Source organism: Cavia porcellus, unplaced genomic scaffold, assembly GCF_034190915.1.
Source record: "Cavia porcellus strain 051 isolate PalLab524CR breed Dunkin Hartley unplaced genomic scaffold, mCavPor4.1 scaffold_6, whole genome shotgun sequence".
NCBI lineage: Eukaryota > Metazoa > Chordata > Mammalia > Rodentia > Caviidae > Cavia > Cavia porcellus.
Window position 1 is genome coordinate 6,622,104 of NW_026947489.1, and position 18,011 is coordinate 6,640,114.

The window sequence follows — 18,011 nt, forward strand, 5'->3', positions numbered from 1 at the left end:
ATGCAAGGCAGACTGAGCCAAAAGTGAATTACAGTTCTCTGCAGTGTGACATTTTCTCCAACAGGTCCTCACCTCTGTAGGGACAGCTCTTTGAAGAGTGCTGTCAGACGCCAAGGTGAATGGCTGCTAGTGTGACTGAGTAAAAGCCTCTCATTGCATTCATAAAAATCAAGTTCTGCTTTTCAAAAATCTTTGACATAATTGTTTGAACACAAATTGAGTATTTTCTGAAAATCCTCCTGAGCGCATACACTTTAGGTGCCGTTGCCCTTGTGTGGCATGAATGAGTCAAAGCCAGATTTTGTGTGTTGGCCCTAACTTGATTGTTTTTTTTCACTGTCCGGTGAGATCTTCCAGCTCCAAGCTCAAAACTTTGCATATCCTTTATTTACCCAGGATTGGGGTTCAAACCCAGGTCTCTGCACCGTGCTTGGCAAGAGCTCTACCACTAAACTACACCTCCAGCCCAGTCGTTTTAAGTAAAGCCAAAATAAGCAGAGTTGTAGCCTTTTAGAGCCTTTTTCTACTCTGCAACCCTCCCCCAGCATCTGCTGGCCACTGACAGGAGAGAGCCTTGTGGTTGTAAGAGCTCAAGCCTCTGCTGCCCCGTGGCACTCAGTGCCCTGGGAATGGCACTTCTGAGTGACGTTACCAGGTGTCTAGTGATCTCTCATTGATTCACATATGTACACTTGCATGCATACATATATGCTCCAGAGAGGGAGAGAGAGTGACTTATGAGGAATTGGCTCATGCAGTTATGCAGACTGAAAAGTCTCAAGTCTGCAGTCTGCAAGATGGAGAAAAACCAGGAGATCCAGTGGTTTGAGTTCCAGCCTGAGTGTGAGGCCAGCTCAGAGCCAGGCAATTTGGAGGTGGGGGAATTTTCATTATTTAGCCTTGTTGTTCTAGTCAGGCCTTCAACAGATTGGATGAAGCCTTCTGACACTGGGAGGGCAGTCTGCCGGACTCTGTCTGCAAATTCAGATGTTCATCTTATCCAGAAACACCCTCCCAGATGCACCCAGAATCATGCTTGATCCAATGTCTGGGCGCCCTGGAGCCCAGTCAAGCTGACACACCATAAACCCCTGGTCTCAGGCATCTCTTCCCCGGTAGTCTGTTGCCCTCCTCTCCTGCTGAGTAGAAGCCTGCTTCAAGAGTTGCATTTAGTTCCGGGATGACACCTGCAGTGAGGGACCTCCCACCAGAAGCCAGTGGAAGAGCTCCGTAAAGCTGTGTGTTCTACTGCCACCTTGTGGTCACACCTTCTCCTTTCGTCCAGCCCCCATGTCTCCAAGACCTGGCCCTGGGAGGCAAGTCACAGGGCAGAGCTGGTTCCTTGAATCTCCTTTTCCCCCACAGTGTCCTTCTTCCCCACTCTTTGGAAAAGGTTCTACTCCTCACTCTCAAATATCGGGGTGTGTCGGGCCCGGAACAAATCCCTGTCCCACTGTGCATACCTCAGCCCTTCCAATCCGCACACACCTTTGTTTATGCCATCTGTACCCAGAGATGCCTGCGTGCACTGAGAGCCTCCTCGGGGTCTGCTGAGGGAACCACAGCCCTTTGGACTGTTCCGTTTACTTTGTCTTCGGCTGCTATAGAAACATCTTATCCTGTGTTTTCATCATTGCTTAGATGAATTGCATCCTGGGTACAGAAAACCCAAATATCTGGAAATATTTAAAAGCCACACTGTGTTGATAAGCTCCGGTAGGTCCATGTCCCAAAAGCAGACGTTCTCAGACTGCAAGTGTATGTGCATTTCCGTGTTCATAACAAAGACATCGTTTCATTTGTGGAATAAATGAACGATGACTTAGTGCCCCCCGTGGTAACCTGCTTTTTATTGTAGAAATATACATGACCAAACCTGAAGTCTTCTTTTCAGAATCACATTATTTCATCATAAAAACACACGAATTAAATTAGTTTCACACAAAATAATCATCATTCAGTGCTAAAACTCATTGTTTAAATTTACTTTTCAATATTGTTTAAACAATTATTTGAAATGGTCCAATCCCAAATTTACTTCAGTATTTGTGGCCATATTTATTAAAAATTGTAAAAGGCTCAATTTCATTAGTTACGTAGCCAAATAAATAATATCTACCAAACATTCAGGTGAAATGGGGCTTTACAGATATTTTTAATAATAGAATTAATTAATTGAAGAAACTATAAAAGACAAGAGAAAATAAAACTTCCTAAGATCTTAGAAGTGAGACAGATACCGAAGATAACCAGGACATTTTGGTTTCTCTGATCTCAGTTCCTCAGACCTATGCATTCGTCTATGTGCAGCTAATATGTGTGTGTATACAGACTCCAGCAAATGAAATGTGTACACACTTCAGGAAAAGAAAGCTTGTATAAACATCTTAATACTAAATTCATTGAGACACTGTGAAATTAATACAAGTTACTGTTGGTCTCTACAATCACAAGAGGTGCTTACAGTGGTGGCCCTGGGCTTCCAGCCGTCTATTAATACAGCGAACTCCTGCTTGGGTAACCTTGGTCATTGAGATTGCAGATTTTCTGTGATATACAACATTCTCTAGGGTCCTCCGTGTGACCATAACTGTCTGTAGAAAAAGCACTATACTATTTTTATATATTTTTGGCAGATTCTCTCTATCCATGTGTTCATGTTCTGCATGCAACATAGGATTTTTGCATACCTAGGATTTTTCATATAGATATATTTGGGGTATAAACGGTCACTTTTCCAAAATCTGACCTTCCTTCTCCATAAGCAGGTCAGGAGTCCTCACTTCCCAGTCTCCCCTGGATGTCAGTGTGGCTGTGTGGCGAATTCCGTCCTAGAATGACAGAGCCTTGTGCGGACCCCAGGCCTGGCCCGTCACAGCCTCCCTGGGGGGAGGAGGCTGAGGATAGATGCGGGGAGGCAGGGGCGCCGCTCTGAGCTCCTCCCTTACGTGAGTGGGTCAGCGCCCCTGAGAGGAGCCTGAGGCCATCGGGGAACGTAACGGGCTCAGAGCCTTCAGCCATAGGGTGGACCGGTTCTCCTTGCCCTTCCACGTTTCTCTCGGATCTCACCCGAGCTCTTCCTCCCTTCTGCAATTTTGAGCACCTGTTTGCACACATGCATGCACAGGAATTTGGCACTGAGGTCATAATATGCATGCCATGTGTTTCTGAGAAGTCTTTTTTGCTTGGCTCACATCACTTGCTATCCTTTCTTTCCTATCACTGAGTTCCTGGAAATTCATCCTAATCGTCTTGCATGTATCCTTCCATGTTTGTCTCCAGTATCAAATCATCACCCACAGATCCATATGTACATTTACATACATGTACACACAGTCAGCCCTCCATGCCCAGGAATTCCACAACCATAGAGTCAACCAACTACAGATGGAAAATAGTTTGGAGAATCCGCAGCTGTTCAGAACTTGTACATACTTTATTCTTGTCATTATTTCCTGCACAATGCAGCCTTTGCACTGTGTCAGGTATAATCCAGAGGTCATATGCAAATATGACAGCATCATTTTGTGGAAGGGAGTGGAGTATCCATGGAGTTTGGTATCTTCCGGGACCCCGGAATGAATTCTCATGGATACTGAGGGACCGACAGCTGTGTACCTGTGTGCCTACACAGGTGAATACAGCCATGGCTTTGTAAGAAACACTTAAAACATTTTAGGTGTGCAAGCTAGAAGAATTTTCACACAGAATCTCAGGAGCTGGACCAGCGAAGGTCGAGGAAGCCTCTGGTAGAAGGAGGTGACTGAGAAGTCCCGCTGTGCCTCAGAGAAGCCAGAGGAGCCTTGCTGCTGCGGCCTACCGTGCCAAAGCCCTGGACACCTCACAAGCAGACCACACCCAGCAGCAGCTGTGACTTACAGGAGAGCTGAGGTCCTTGCCATGGCTACTTCAGGAAGGGATTGCCCTGGACTCCCCAGGTTTGTCGCCTCCTGCTGGCAGCTGCCCCCAGAGTAGGATGGGTTCTCCTGCCTTGCCTAACCCTCGCATGAATGCAGTTCATTTGGCAACCTGGACCTTACCAGGAGAGCCATTCTCGGGAGTGTACAGGGGAGGTAGAGGCAGAGACCCTCCTGTCAAATCCTCATCCATTCATATCCATGGAGCCTGATTTAAACTAGCAAGCAACAGCAATAACCCAGTGGTTCTGGTACCACCAGAGGTGCCCCACTGCTGCTCAACACCAAGTCGACAAACCGATCTTGAGTTTTGTTCATTTGTTATGGATGTGATCATTACCCATCCTGACAGGCTGTAAAGACTGAATTAAGAGCTCGCTTCCTCCTAGCCTACCTTGCGTCTTAGGAAAAGAAAGGAGATGAAGCCAAGCAAGGAAGAGTCAAGCTGTCGTGGCCTTGAATCCATGCGGTGCAGACCGGCTGACAGCTGTAGGAGATGCCTCTGTCCACTGCACTGCTGGGCTCCCTGACCCTCTGCAGCACCCAGACTTTCATATCAAAGAGCTGACCATTAGTTTCTGCTGGTGGCCTGAAGGGCAATTCCTGGCCAACATTTTTAAATCGATTGCAACACGCTGTTTTGGGATTTCGCCTGGGAAAGCCTTGCTGTCCTTTCAGCGTGTCTCCCTTCTCCGCCAGGACTAGTTCCTAGTTACGAATCTGATAGCAGAAAGAGCTAGTTTTAAGGTGACTTGGGCATCTCCTTGTAACACAGCTGCCTTGATCAGGTTCTTGCCAGCTCTCAGACAAGAGAGGCTGCAAGAAGGGAAGAGAGGCTGCTTCTTTGTACCCAAGAGGGTCAGGGTGCTGTGAGGGTACGCAGCTCTCCAGAACTCTCCTAAACATCCTGGAATCGCACCCAGTTTCTCTTTCCTAACCACTGCCCTGCCATATGCACAAGAGATCTAGAAAGGTTTGCAGCTTGTATAATTCAGCAGCTTGCAGTATTCTGGCTTTAGGAATTAGGCCCCATGGCTGGAAGAGCTGTGCCCTTAAGGAAAGGTATGGGGGTCTCTGGCACCGCAGCAGGCACTGAGCTGAGCTGAAAGCCTAGCTTGCCAGTTTTCCCTGTCATTCTGTGGTGCAGTCAGAAACAGTGAGCCCATCCCCAGCATCCTTGTGCTCTTCTTCCTGTCGGAAGTGTGATCCACCCATAACAACAGTTGTCATGGAACTCAGCTCAGCTGTGCCTCTGTTTCCCTGGAACCATTTCCAGGGCCACATTCTGTAAGCATCAGTATTTGGTGAAAGGAACAGACACCGCTGTGGGTTCCCCAGGAAGGGAGAGGACCTGGAGGTGCACACAGCCAGGACCAATGCAAACATCAGAGAAGCCAACTATGCACAGAGTTCACCAGCACTCTGGGGCTTGTGGAAGCTTGAGTGTTCCCCGGGCAACCTCCACCATCACCCACCTCAACAACCGGATTCATAAAAGAGTTTGCCTGGGGAGTTGCAGCAAATCCTAAGTCCGCTTCTGCCCAGATACCGCTTAAAATTGCTGCCACAGGAAAGCAGCCTGTCCTTTCTGCTTTCCAGATTTTACATTCATATCTCTTTCCTGTGGATGTCACCAGAACTATGCTGCAAAGAAGGTTCTGGGGAGCACCCCTTGCACAGCAGCAGGAAGTAAACAAATGCTGCTGGGTTGCATAAGTAGCTGTGGAGAGATGCTTCACAGTGCGATTTCTCAAACTGGACAGCGCTGGACACGTTTGCAGCACCGTGTGTGTCTCGCTCAGTGATCCTTCACTGAGTCCGTCCTTGTGGGTGCACAGTCATTTATTTATGGTACTGAGAACTTCTCATTTTTTGCATCAGGGTCTCACTGAGTTGCCCAGGCTGGACTCACACTTGCAGTCCTCTGTCCTTGGCCTCTGAAAAAGCTAGAATTACAGCTATTTTCTTTTTAATGGCACAATAATATTTCAAATGTGGGTTTCTGCAAGTCATCTGGCCAGTTTCCGGCCAGTTGGACAGGCCCTGCGTACTTCCGTTCCTGTCCCTGCCCTTTCCTTCAGTCAATCATCAAGCCCTGAGCTTTCATCTTTACAGTTACTTCTAAAATCGTCACCTTTGTCCACATGGCCACTGGGTGAGGCTGTCATTGTCCCTCATCTTCGTAGTTACAATGGCCTCCTAACGTTCTTCCTGTTTCCCGTTTTGCACAAGCTATAAGCAGTCTATTATTTAACCGAAGTGATTTTATTTGAGCTCGGTACTTTTCTAAACAAAACTTCTCACCTAGTCTCACCTAGTCCCACTTCTGATGCTAATGCTTCCACTGTTCATGCAACAGTGGGGCCAGGTTCAAACTCCGCAGCATTCTGTTCCCGACCTCCAGAGGGGCCCTGTCTGAGCTCTCATCCTCCTGCCTTCAGGTTCCACTGCCATCCTAAGCACACCTCCCCTTTCCACCCGCTCCGCGTCCTGCTCATTCAGGACCCTCAGAGTCAGATTGCTGGGTGCTTTTCCTTGCAGGTTGCAGTCCTCTCTCCCTGTTTATCTACTGTGGGGCTCGAGGGAGTTTTACTCTTCTTTTTTCTTCTCAGCATAAAGCGAGGCTTCCTTCAGGAGCTAGCTCCCTGGGCCATCCACAGATCCCCAAATGCAGCTCCTTCCAAGATACCCCGTTACACCACAAGCTCTCACATACACTTTGGTCCTGTTACAACTGGCTATCAGTGGCCTTTTTTCCTACACTGTTTAGGAAAGTGTTGGGTAACAAGTAATGGGCAAACTGACATTGGATTATTTATCATGGTACATCTGGTTATGACTTGTATGTAGCTGTTCCCCCAACCCCTCAGGCACTTTTTAGAGCTGGCTGGATGAGAGTGTGTCAGTGTGGATAATGAAAACCCCAGCCTGGCTGTGGGTGATATCAGTCAATAGGTTTATAATAGTCTTACTTCTCTTGAGAGCATACAAATCTTTTATCAGTCAATAAGTTTATAATAGTCTTACTTCTCTTGAGAGCATACAAATCTTTTATCAGTCAATAGGTTGTAGCCTGAGGGGTATGTAAGGAAAAAGCAATGAAGGTGGCTGCTGCTTGCTGTGTGCTCCCTGGTGCTTCCTGCCTGCCCTACCATGAACTGTTTCTCCTGTGTGATGCCCCTCTGCCACGGCACCCTGCCTCGCAGCCAGCTGACTATGGACTGAAAACTTTTCAAACTACAAGCTGAAATAAACCTTTCCTCCTTCAATTAGTGGATATTAGGCATTTTGTCTCAGCAATGAGAAAAGTAACTAATATCTACATGAAGATATAATTATATAAGCCTATGTACACATGTTGCTATAAGCTAGTTTAGAAAGTCAGTTATTCCAGTTGTGTGACTGTTAATCCTGATGCATTACCATCATTGGATCAAGAAATGTCCAGAAGATGAGTAGAGCATGCTTCTAGGTGTGTCTGGGTGGGTTGTGGAGGCCCAGCCATGGATATGGAATAGGGTCCCTCACAAGCTCCTCTCTGATGCTGTTTCCTGCTCAGCTGTCTGTCCACTGTGAACTAAGCAGCTTTGCCCCACCACACCCTTCTGTCAGAATGTTACAGTCATCGCATAGACTGAATCCACTCAAACCTTAAAGCTTTTCTTCTTTAAATTTTGTCCAGTATTATGTCACAGTGATGGGAAAGCTAATACAAAAAAATTGCTAGTGAGAATGGGGTCATTGCTTTGACTAGATCTGGCCATGTAGTTTAGAAATTTTGTAACAGTTTGTGCAACTGTTTTGGAAATGCAGGGTAGAGAAGATCTGGAATTCTATAGATAGATAGTGATGAGTGATTCTGATCAGAGCTCAGAAGACCAGAATACTGGTAGAAATGAGTGATAAAAACCTAGCTCAGGAGGTTTAAGTTGGCAGTTAGATTAGAAAGCATTAAAAAAAAACTTGTTTACATTGTGTCCATGTCCTGAGACAGTAGACTGAGGCTAAGGATGTTAGACCAATAAATCCAGCAGAGGAACTTGAAAGATAGCCCAGTATTCAGGCTGTGACATCAGTACTGCTGATGCTGATTTATGGTGAGAATTAAGGACAAAAACCAGAACAGAAATTTTTTGAAAACTTAAAATTTGGCCCAGAAAGAATCATGTACAAAATTGAATCCAAGACAAGTGTAGCTGCTGAAAAAATTAGCACCATTAAAAAGAAACCAACTACAGTGGACTCTTGACTCAAACATGATTCATTCCCAAGCGCTTCAGGCTGTCAACTAAAGGCTCAGGCTCCTCTGCACAGCCTTCAAAGTCTCTGTCCTGTGTACAGCAGATCTCAGTGTAATTAGAGAGATATCAGCCCCAGACTTAACCCCATATAGGAAAGGATGCTGTCATGTTCCTTCCAGAGCTCTTTAAGGGTTAAATCTGTGTCTGAGATCACCTGGAAGCACAAGCAGCCAGCATTTGGGTCATAACTTTGGTCATAAGTTAAAATTAAAATTCTGATCATAAAATGAGCCATTTTTGTGTCAACTGGTGGTAACTTGAGGGTCCACTTATACAAGGACAAGAAGAAAGATGTCTTGACATATCAGGATCAGAAAGAACTCACCCATGGCAGGTTCTCAGGTATAAAAGTGTCAGCCTTTCATTTGAAAAAAGAGTATAGAGCATATGAAACTCTTTTGAGAAGGATCTCCTAGGGATTGGTTCCTGGGATTCATTTCACCAGGCCCAGCCATCAAAAGGCACTGAAGCCGTGGTCCAAGGGGCCCTGGTTACTGCTTCTGCTGATAGAAGACGGATGCTGTCTGTGGTGCTGATTTGACTGTACTGTAGAAAACAAGAGTTGTGGGACCTGCGGGTTAGGCAAGGAGCCCCTGAGAGGAAATTGTGTGAAGCTGTGGGAATGAAACAAAAGACACAGTGGAGACCCCAGAAAGTTAGAGATGCCAGGAATGTGGAACCTCAGCTAAAAAGAGCTGCAGACTATGAGTGGAGCCAGCCTAGAGAGGACTACAGCTGACTGGGCACCAGGGAAAAGGCCACTAAAGCCCTCTGAAGCTCCTAATTTACTACTGTGAGCCCTGGATGCTGGCCATGGAGCTGCAGGATTTAATGTTCGTGCTGGTGGCTTTCTGTATCACCGTGGTCTAATTCTTTTCATGTGCCCCATTCTTGTCTTTGGAGTGGGGTAGTTACCCTGTGCTGTCATACCTTGGGATTTCATCACTTTTTGTGTGTTTGGTTTCACAGAGTTTTACAGTAAAGAGTTTCTTGAGTCTCAAAAGAGACTTGCACTTGGACTTTTAAAACTGCTGGAATTGTTGAGATTTGGGGGATAACGAGCTTCCAATTGTACATGGGGTAGTTGTGTTAAGCAAATTATCAACTTACTAATTCCTTTATTTTCAGATTAAATGTGATTTAAGAAGCTGTGTTTGGGTGTCAAGTTGACAGCAAAACACATCCAAACTGTGAGAGGTATAAAGTTTCTTAGCTCAAACCTTTCTTTTTTTAGTATCTCACAGATACCTTTGGGCTGTGAATGTTGCTTCCAAAAAGTATACTGCAACCTGATTTTCTTTTCTTTTTATGTATTCTTTTTCTTTATAGCACAATAATTTTACAAGAGTAGAGGTTGATTTGACTGCATGAGGCAAGTTTCCTTATATTAAGGGTGGTCTTTCAGTATGTAGAGCCAAATAATTTATTTCAACAAATAAACGGTTTTTAATTAAATTGTCTTTAATTAGTTTTCAAGTTTTTGAACTTTTCCCCTTTAATTTGTGCTTATGTTGAACTCGTTATATGCACGCTGCATTTCTTTTGTTTATGTCCTATATCTACCATAGAGAAACCTTTTGTTTATTCTTATTTCTAACGTCTTAGCCCTTTCATTTTATTTATTTTACTTGTTTGTATTGTTATGGTACTGACTCTGCTATGCATGATCTAGGTTTCTTCTCCTTACAATGTAGCTGCATTTTTACAACAATTCTGACTCCTTTTTCCTGATTTCAGTCACTTTCTATGTTACATTCTTCTGTGAGTTCGTGTCTCTTGGTAGTTTTCTGTCTTACCTGTGATTCTTTCATGCTAAATCAAACCACCATGCTCCCTTCAGGTGTGAGAACACATATGTTAACTTACTTGAAATTTACCTATCTTAAGACAACAAAAATATTATGAATTAGAAGTTTAATACATAAAAATTTTCAGCACTAGATTGTACTAGAGATTTTGGTCCAAGAAAGAGAAGTTAAACATAAGCAAAAGTGTGCAATGAATGATAATAATGCTGATAAATACTAGAACTTCAGGTTTTCATCATAGTCTGACTTTTATCCCATGATTGCCAGTCATATATAAGAGTGAACGTGTATTTTTTCTAATCTTCATCTTAGGTCTCCTAAACCAAACCAGTCATTTCACTGTCTCCCCCTCTACCATCTCTACTGCTAACAGGACCACCAATAACAGACCCACGTGGCATCTACACCCCCACCTATTATCTCTCACAAGGATCGACCCATCCCAGTCCTTATATTTTAGGTTTCCTGTGTATAGATGCAGCCCATTCCAGCAGTGCAGAACCAATCACTCAGGCATCCCCATTCTGTGCACCTCTATCACTGCACACAACCCTGGCTCTGAGCTGCTGTCTACAGAATTATGTGGCGCAGGATACACAGCAGAGCAGGTTTGGGCTGGCTCTCCACACACCTGGTGAAGGTGCCTGCATCTCATTCTCTTCCTTGGACAATAGCACTAACATCCTTGAGATGGTCTTTAAATTTCGGAGTGGAGCGTTTGGGAACTGGGCTCTCAGAGACAATGCTGCTGTCTCTTTACCTCCATCTACAGTCTTCATGTTCATTTAACACTGTCAGAACTCAACCGCCAAGTGTGAGCCAAGGTACTCCCTGGTTAGGGATACAGGACAAGCACATAGCAGTGTACCTGTGAGTCCAAGTTGGTGATAGAACCTTCTAGAAGAGTCTTGGGAAAATCAGCAGATAAGCAGAGAGGCCACTGCAAAGGAAAACAGATGAGTGGACCTTTGCTGTTGGCTGGACATGTGTCTTCTCAGTGATGTCTCAGCTGGCTGTCTAGCAGATATGCACAGTGATAAGACACCTCCAATCTTCAATATAGTGCTGCCATGCGGTCCCCAGAGCACACTCTTGGTGACTTCTCTTCTTCCCTTCTCTTTGACTTGAGCCTAAAAGTTTTCTTGGTGATGACATGCACAGGGCGCTCTGGGAAAGGTCTGTGTTAGTCAGTTTTCACTGCTATGACAAATCACCTGTGGGAAACCAGTGTAAAGGAGGAAGAGTAAATCGTGGTTCATGGTTTCAGAGGTTTAATTCATGGTCAGTGGGTTCCATTGCTGTGGGCCTGAGGGGGGGCAGAACATGCAGAGGGTTGGGATGCACCAAGTCTGCTCGCTTCAAGGCAGCAGGGAAGCCGAGAGGAGGGGAAAGCGCCTGAGAGGAAGGGGCTGCAGGTAACAGCCACCCTTCCAAGGCACAACTGCTTCCTCATCTGGGCCCCATTTTCCAGCTATGAACTCACCAAGGAATTGGTTAATCCATTGGCTTGGTTGGCACCCGTGTGAGCCAGTCATCTCTCTAGACTCCTCCTCCCAACACTGCTGCACTGGGGACTCAAGCTGTCATCACATTCAGGCAGCCTTGAAAATGTGCTCTGGGGTTTTACAAGATGGCGGCCTTGGCAAGAATCATGACTATGATTTGTTAAGAATGAAATATGTCAAGACAAAGCCTCCTGACCATTGTAAGTGTCCTGAACCAATGCTGTTCTGTGTGAATTTTCCTCCTCCATACTCCTCTTCATAAAGGAAGCTTTACAATCTTATTTTGAAGGGACGACATGATAATTAATAACATAATGTTTACGTGTGATATGACATAGGGAAGAATCTAAAAACTCACGTTTCTACAGATCATCAGCTGTGGGTGTAAAAACCTACCTTCAGAGATGTACATATGTAATTACCCCTTTGATAGCCTAGAACTGCTGGTGGAAAAATCACAAATGTTTGCCACAGATGGTTTTCTGCAATGAAATCATTACTCATGCATGACTCATGTGTTAACATTGTAATCTGTCATTTTTTTACCCACAGGCAAAAACTGGGACTTAACAGCTGCTCTAAGCGACTATGAACAGCTCCGACAGGTGCATACAGCCAACCTGCCGCATGTGTTCAATGAAGGGAGGTGCCCCAAGCAGGCTGAGCGGGAGCCACACCAGCCGGGGCACAAGGTGGAGCGGCCCTGCCTGCAAAGGCAGGACGACATTGCCCAAGGTACCACTGAGTCCTGAGCCTCGCGCAGCTCCTGGGGCAGGACAGTGGGCAACTGGGAGCTCCAAGGGGAGAGCAAGCTCTCACCCTTACCTTGCAGGGGCAGAGCAGTGGGACCCTCCATGCGCCGCCCCTCACAGTGTACCAAAATGTCCCTCACAGAGTCCATTCATAGGTGCTTCCCCTGCCTCCCAAAATCAGGTAAATAAGTCCAGTCAGGAGTCCTTTGAGGGGTGGAAGGTAAGTGTGCCTCATAGAGACCTGTTTTTGTCCAGACCAAGCACCTCTGGCTCCTTCCCTTATTTCCCAGGAAGCTTAGTTTCCAATTGATTGGCATCATGGCCATGTTCCATGCTCCACCGCTCTGCTCTGTTTCTTCACTACAAGAGTAAGAAACAGTGCAGTGATACAAAGGAACCTTCACAGACTTCTTCTCCGCCTCCCACATTTCCCGGGAGTGATGCCCTGGTCATCTGAGTCTGTGTCGCTCTGCATCTCTAGCAGGCTCATGCAAAACGCAAAGGCTCAGAGTGAAACGCACATCACACTTTACCTGGGCTTCTGTCACTGGGCAAAGGATCAACAACGGATGTGCTTAAAAGCTACCTTTTCATTTCATGGTAGACATTAAGTCCGAAGCTTCCTGCAGAAGCCAGCATTCTGGTTTTTCTTGGCTTTTGTTTTCCGTTTTTGCCGCTGTGCACAATGCTGAAATAAGTCTCCTTATACGTGTAAATCTTCCATATTTGTTATTTTCCTTTTAATAGTTTAGTGCCCCAAAATTGACTTGGTGTTGCCAACATATGTGTGCCTTTAGTTTAATAACTTTATTTAATAACTCTAGATTTCTTCCAAAACACATTTCTGCTCACTGTGTGTTTCCCTGTGTTCTGGGCAGCACTGATTCTCTTTTTCTTTCTCATTTTCTTTTTCTTTTCTTTTCTTGGTGGTACCAGGGATTGAACCCAGGTCCTTTGTGCTGAGCTCTATTCCTGATCCTTTTTTTTTTTTTTTTTCACTTTTTTTTGAGGCGAGGTCTCACTAAATCACTGAGTTCACCAGGACTCAAACTTCTGATCATCCTGCCTCAGCCTCCCAGAGGCCTGGGATTACAGGCCTGGGCTACCTGTGCCTGGCTAGATGTCTCTTTCTAGCAGGAAATTTTAATTGTAATTATTATCACATATTAATTATACAAGTTAGTGGGTTTCGCTCTAGTATTTCCGTGCATGAATATATCCTGCTTTTACCTGTCTGCCCTCCCTCTGCTCTCCTCCCCTGTCTCCTCCCGTCTTCCTCTCCTGCAGTCCCCTCCCTTCCTGGTTCTTGCTCTTCTACTGTCAGGTCACCTCTTTTTTTTCAGTTTCCACATATCGTGACGCTCAGCGCTCTGAGCCCGGCTTATCCCACTCAGCATGATGACCTCCACACATGACGTCGTCTCTTCCTTCTTTATTGACGAGACATTTTCCACTGTGTCTATGCGACACGGTTTCTGCATCCGTTCGTTTGGTGGCAGGTTGCTAGGAAGGCTCCTTAACTTGCCTAAATGTGGAAACACAGTCTCACTGAGCGTTACTGCTGTTGCTTCACCCTGTTTTTCTGCTCCGAAGGATGGAAAGTGCTGCCCTATTTTAACCTTCATCGTGTTACAGAAAACCTCATGGAACACAGAGCTACTGAAACATCTTTCCCACATGCATTCTTAAATTTCATTCTTTAGCTCTTTTCAATTTGAAATACGTGTATGTATGTATGTATATAGGGAAAGGACCTAGTTCTGCTTCCTTTTGGGTTAAAACTGAGTTAGTTAAGTGGCGTTGTTAAACAAAGTGTCCTTTTCCCATTAACTAAAATAGTAACCGTGCCATAAAGTCCAAAAACTCCCGGATTTGCATCCCAGATTTGCAAAGCTCTGTCACCCTTGTGCTGCCCAGAATGCCACCCTGACGCTGGTGCTTTCATATCATACTGCTCTATGCTAAGGTAAGCTCCTTTAGTATGTGTATCTCATAAAAACTTTCACCATGCAAACCTTAAAATTTTGCCATATAAACCTTAACATGGCAATTCTGGTTGGAATTGAATTACACTTTTTGTTTTACTGAGAAGCCCTGGCGTTTGTGATGGGTTTCTCTCATCCAGGAGCATTGTGAGTGCCTCTCTATGGATTTGGATTCAATTAAGACTTTAGGCATAGAGATAAGCAATTCATTTCATGCTTAGCTTGTATCCAGTAATCTACATAAATTATCTTCTTAATACTAACACTTTTAAGTGAATGATGTGGGTTTTTCAAATATGCAGATCATATCTGAAGACACTTAGTATTCTCTTTGTATTTGTGCAGTTCAGCTTCTAGCCCTGACCTGTTACGTAGCCTCTCCCTAACCATGAGAGTGTGTTGCCTTCGTTTCTATCAGCTTGGCCTTCATATTCAGGATGGATCGCTTGTCATTAGAGATGTAACACTTGAGCCTGTGTCTTAGATTGCTGCTCATCTCCTTACTCCGTCCGTATAAACCCTAAGGGATGAGCATCATCTCCCCTTTGATTTCCCCCTTGCTCCTGTGTTTGTTGTGATGCTACCCCAGTGGGCTCCTGTGTGCTCACCTTAGGTTATGTTGCTGCAGAGGCTTTAGTTACCAATATAGAAAGATGCTCTTTGTTCCGTGTAACATCTTTCAGCTTCAAGATGCTATTTTTTGGCACTGCCTCCCTGGTTTTCTGTGGTTCGTATTTGCCTAGAATGTCATGTTTCATCTATTTTCAACTCTTCCTTACCTTCATACTAAATGCAATTCTCAGAGATAATTTATCATCAGATTTTATTTTATTATTTCATCCAAGGAGCTCTTGTCTTTGAAATAGGAAATTTAATTCATTTAGTTTTGTTTCATATCTATAATTTTTATGTTGTGTATTTTATATACCAAATGCTTTGTGAGTTTTTTTTAATTTTGAAAGTTAAGCATTCTACTTTTGCTTATGTGACAATTACCTCTGTTCTGTTAAACCTGTATTTAGGTTTGGTTTCTATGATCTTTAAAAACCTATGCCACTGCAAAATGCCATCTCTACAGTGACAGGCTGTATTTACAGTGTAGTCTGTCAGATTCTGATAGATTTGAAGAAAATTCCTGCTGTCTAGTACTGCGGTGGCATTATAATGTCTGAGCACAGCACGTTTCCCCCAGGCTTGTGACAATGCTTATGTAAACAAGCCTACAGCACCGCGAGTCCTCTGAAGGTATGACACGTGACTTACCACCCAGTAGTGACACTTTAATACATCACTGATATCAGTGCAAGTGTTACTGCGTATGCACTACCTGATAATAATAAGAGATGACTACTGGTGCTTTATGCATTTACCATACTGTGTTTTTATTGTGGCTTTAAAGTATACTCTTTCTGCTTATTAAAAGTGCACTGTAAAACAGTGTCCTGTGTTCTGCTGGCCGCAGCATCATACACCTACATGTACTGCATCCCTTGATGGCGTAGAGCTCATCATATCCAGAGACTGACCCATGCTCTGCACCATTCCTCTGCCGTCTTCTCCCAGCTCCTAGAGATGCCATGGCTATGACCTCCTAACCCACTCATTCATCCTGCGTGTGTGTCTGTCGTGAGTCTGCGTTTATGTTTCATTTTATGTTGAGTTTTCATTCTCAACTAGTTCTTTGTCATTATTACTATTTCATAGTTTCTTTGGCTCTTTGAACACGTTTGCTAGGCTTATTTTGAAATCTGGCCCAGTTATTCTGCTTTCTGGCAAAAGGACTTCACTGACTTTCTTTGGCCACCCCTGCCTGTCCCCACTGCTCAGTGTCCCTGTGACCTGCTGGTGCCTATGTAACCAGCCACCAGAGCTTGCATGCAAGGTGCAGTGATCAAATAGAGATAATTAGCATGGTCACCACCTCGAATATTTATCATTTTTGTGGTAGAAGCATTCCAATTCCTCTCTTCTCTCTTCTGCTTACTTTCAAATACATAAATATTATTATTAACTCTAGTCGCCCTTCTGTGCCATGGAACACTAGAATTTATGCCCCCTGCATAATAGTAATTTTGTACCCAATCTCCAGCCTCCACTCCCCTTCCCCTCCCTTCTGCACCCTTTGGTAACCACTGTTCTGCTCTCTGCTTCTATGAGATTCATCAATTTTGCTTCTACGTATCAGTGATCTGATGCAGTATTTTTATTTTTTGTGCCTGGCTTATTCACTTCTCCGTGTTCACCTACGTTACTGCAAGCCACAGGACTTCCTCCTTTTGTGGCTGAAGAGCATTCTGCTGCAGATACGTAACAGATGTTCCCTTCATCTAGATTCTCTTCATCCATTCATCCATTGATGGACACGTAGGTTATCTATTCGTGAATAGTGCCATGGGGAACATGGGAGTATGGATGTTGTGGGACCCTGATTTCCTTTTCTTTGGAATTGCTGGATCTCAAATGTTCTAATTCCTACTTAAAACTTTCCCCACTTGCTCCTTTTCCCAGAGTTGTCTTTTCTCTTCAGGGAAACTTCCATCACCACGAACTTAAAAGTTGCTTGTCTCTGGGGGCTGCTCCTCCCATGGTAACTTCCAAGCTCCTGGGTGTGTTGTTATCAGTACCCCAGCCCCGCTGTGTCCCGGCAATGTGGGACATTCCTCTAGCCAGCTTTGGACTCATGCAGTTCTAGCCCACACTGAGGCTATAACAGCGGGAGGGCAGTGACCTGCTGGGGGACAGGAAAGCCATACAGCACCAGAAATCCCTCCCAGCCCTGCCCAGGAAGCGTGCCCTTCTGCCCCTCTGCCCCCGTGTGTCTCCAGCTGGGTGCAGGGAGAGGGTGCTCTGGCCTGCTCACTCTCTCCTCCTCCTGGGTGTATCATTCTGCTGCCAGCGGATAAGGTGCAGTGGAGACCACCTCTTCCTGGCACTTGGTACTGTCCTTCCCCAGGGCCTTGCCGGTGTCTGGTCTTCAGCATCACAAAGTTAAGGCTCCGAGGCTCTGCCCCTTTCAGACAGCGGTGGTCCAGACCTACATTGACAGGGTCATTCCTGCTCTCTGTGGCCACAGCACGCAAAGCCACCCGTGAGCTCATCCTGCTGAGAGCTCTAGGAGAAGACTCACTGGTCTGCAGGGATGTGGGCACAGCCTGGTGTTGCTGGTGCCTGCTCTCCTGGGCTTGAATCAGACACCATTTCAGGAAAAAAAAAAAAAAAAAAGGAGCAGCATACTTGTTTAAGCATAATATAGTCTGATCACGATATAATCTTAAGAATCAAACCTTGTAGGAAGACGTACCTATCTTTAATAAACTAGAAATCGTAGTTTCTGAATTAGATTATGTCTTAGCAGAATTCTTTTGAAAGTCACTACACGCTCAAATGGAAAATGAAGCATCCACATTCAATCCAGGGCCAGCCAATGGTAGCAAACAAGTCATTTCTGGCCTCTGCCTGCTTTTTAAATAAAGTTTTATTCGCATGCTTCATGCCCATTTGTGGACGTATTGTGTGTGGCTGCGTCAGTGCTAGGGTTGAGTCGGAGACTGAGATTGTGTGACCTGTGCAAAACCTAGACTCTCTGTATCCATCTTTCTAATAAAGATTTGTCCACCTTTTAAAATGCACTTAGGATTTATTTTAATCAGCTACGATGAGACAGAAATAACTAGTTGTAAAGGAAGAAGTCTCCATCTGTAGTTCCCGTGGAGAAAGAGCTATAGCTCACCACATGGGCCCAC

The 18,011-nt window shown here is 44.9% G+C and overlaps 1 protein-coding gene across 5 annotated transcripts in view; it reads left to right on the top strand.

Annotated features, from left to right (window-relative positions):
* Positions 1-18,011, top strand: part of Otud7a (OTU deubiquitinase 7A) — a 293,689-nt gene that overhangs the window by 205,008 nt on the left and 70,670 nt on the right. For 4 of the 5 annotated variants that reach the window (XM_063249840.1, XM_063249839.1, XM_063249842.1 and 1 more), the window contains one exon: positions 12,084-12,266. The exons of the other annotated variant lie outside the window; for it this stretch is intronic. In XM_063249840.1, the coding sequence (XP_063105910.1) occupies positions 12,084-12,266 (183 nt within the window). The remainder of the gene's footprint in view (positions 1-12,083; positions 12,267-18,011) is intronic. 5 annotated transcript variants of the gene reach the window in all.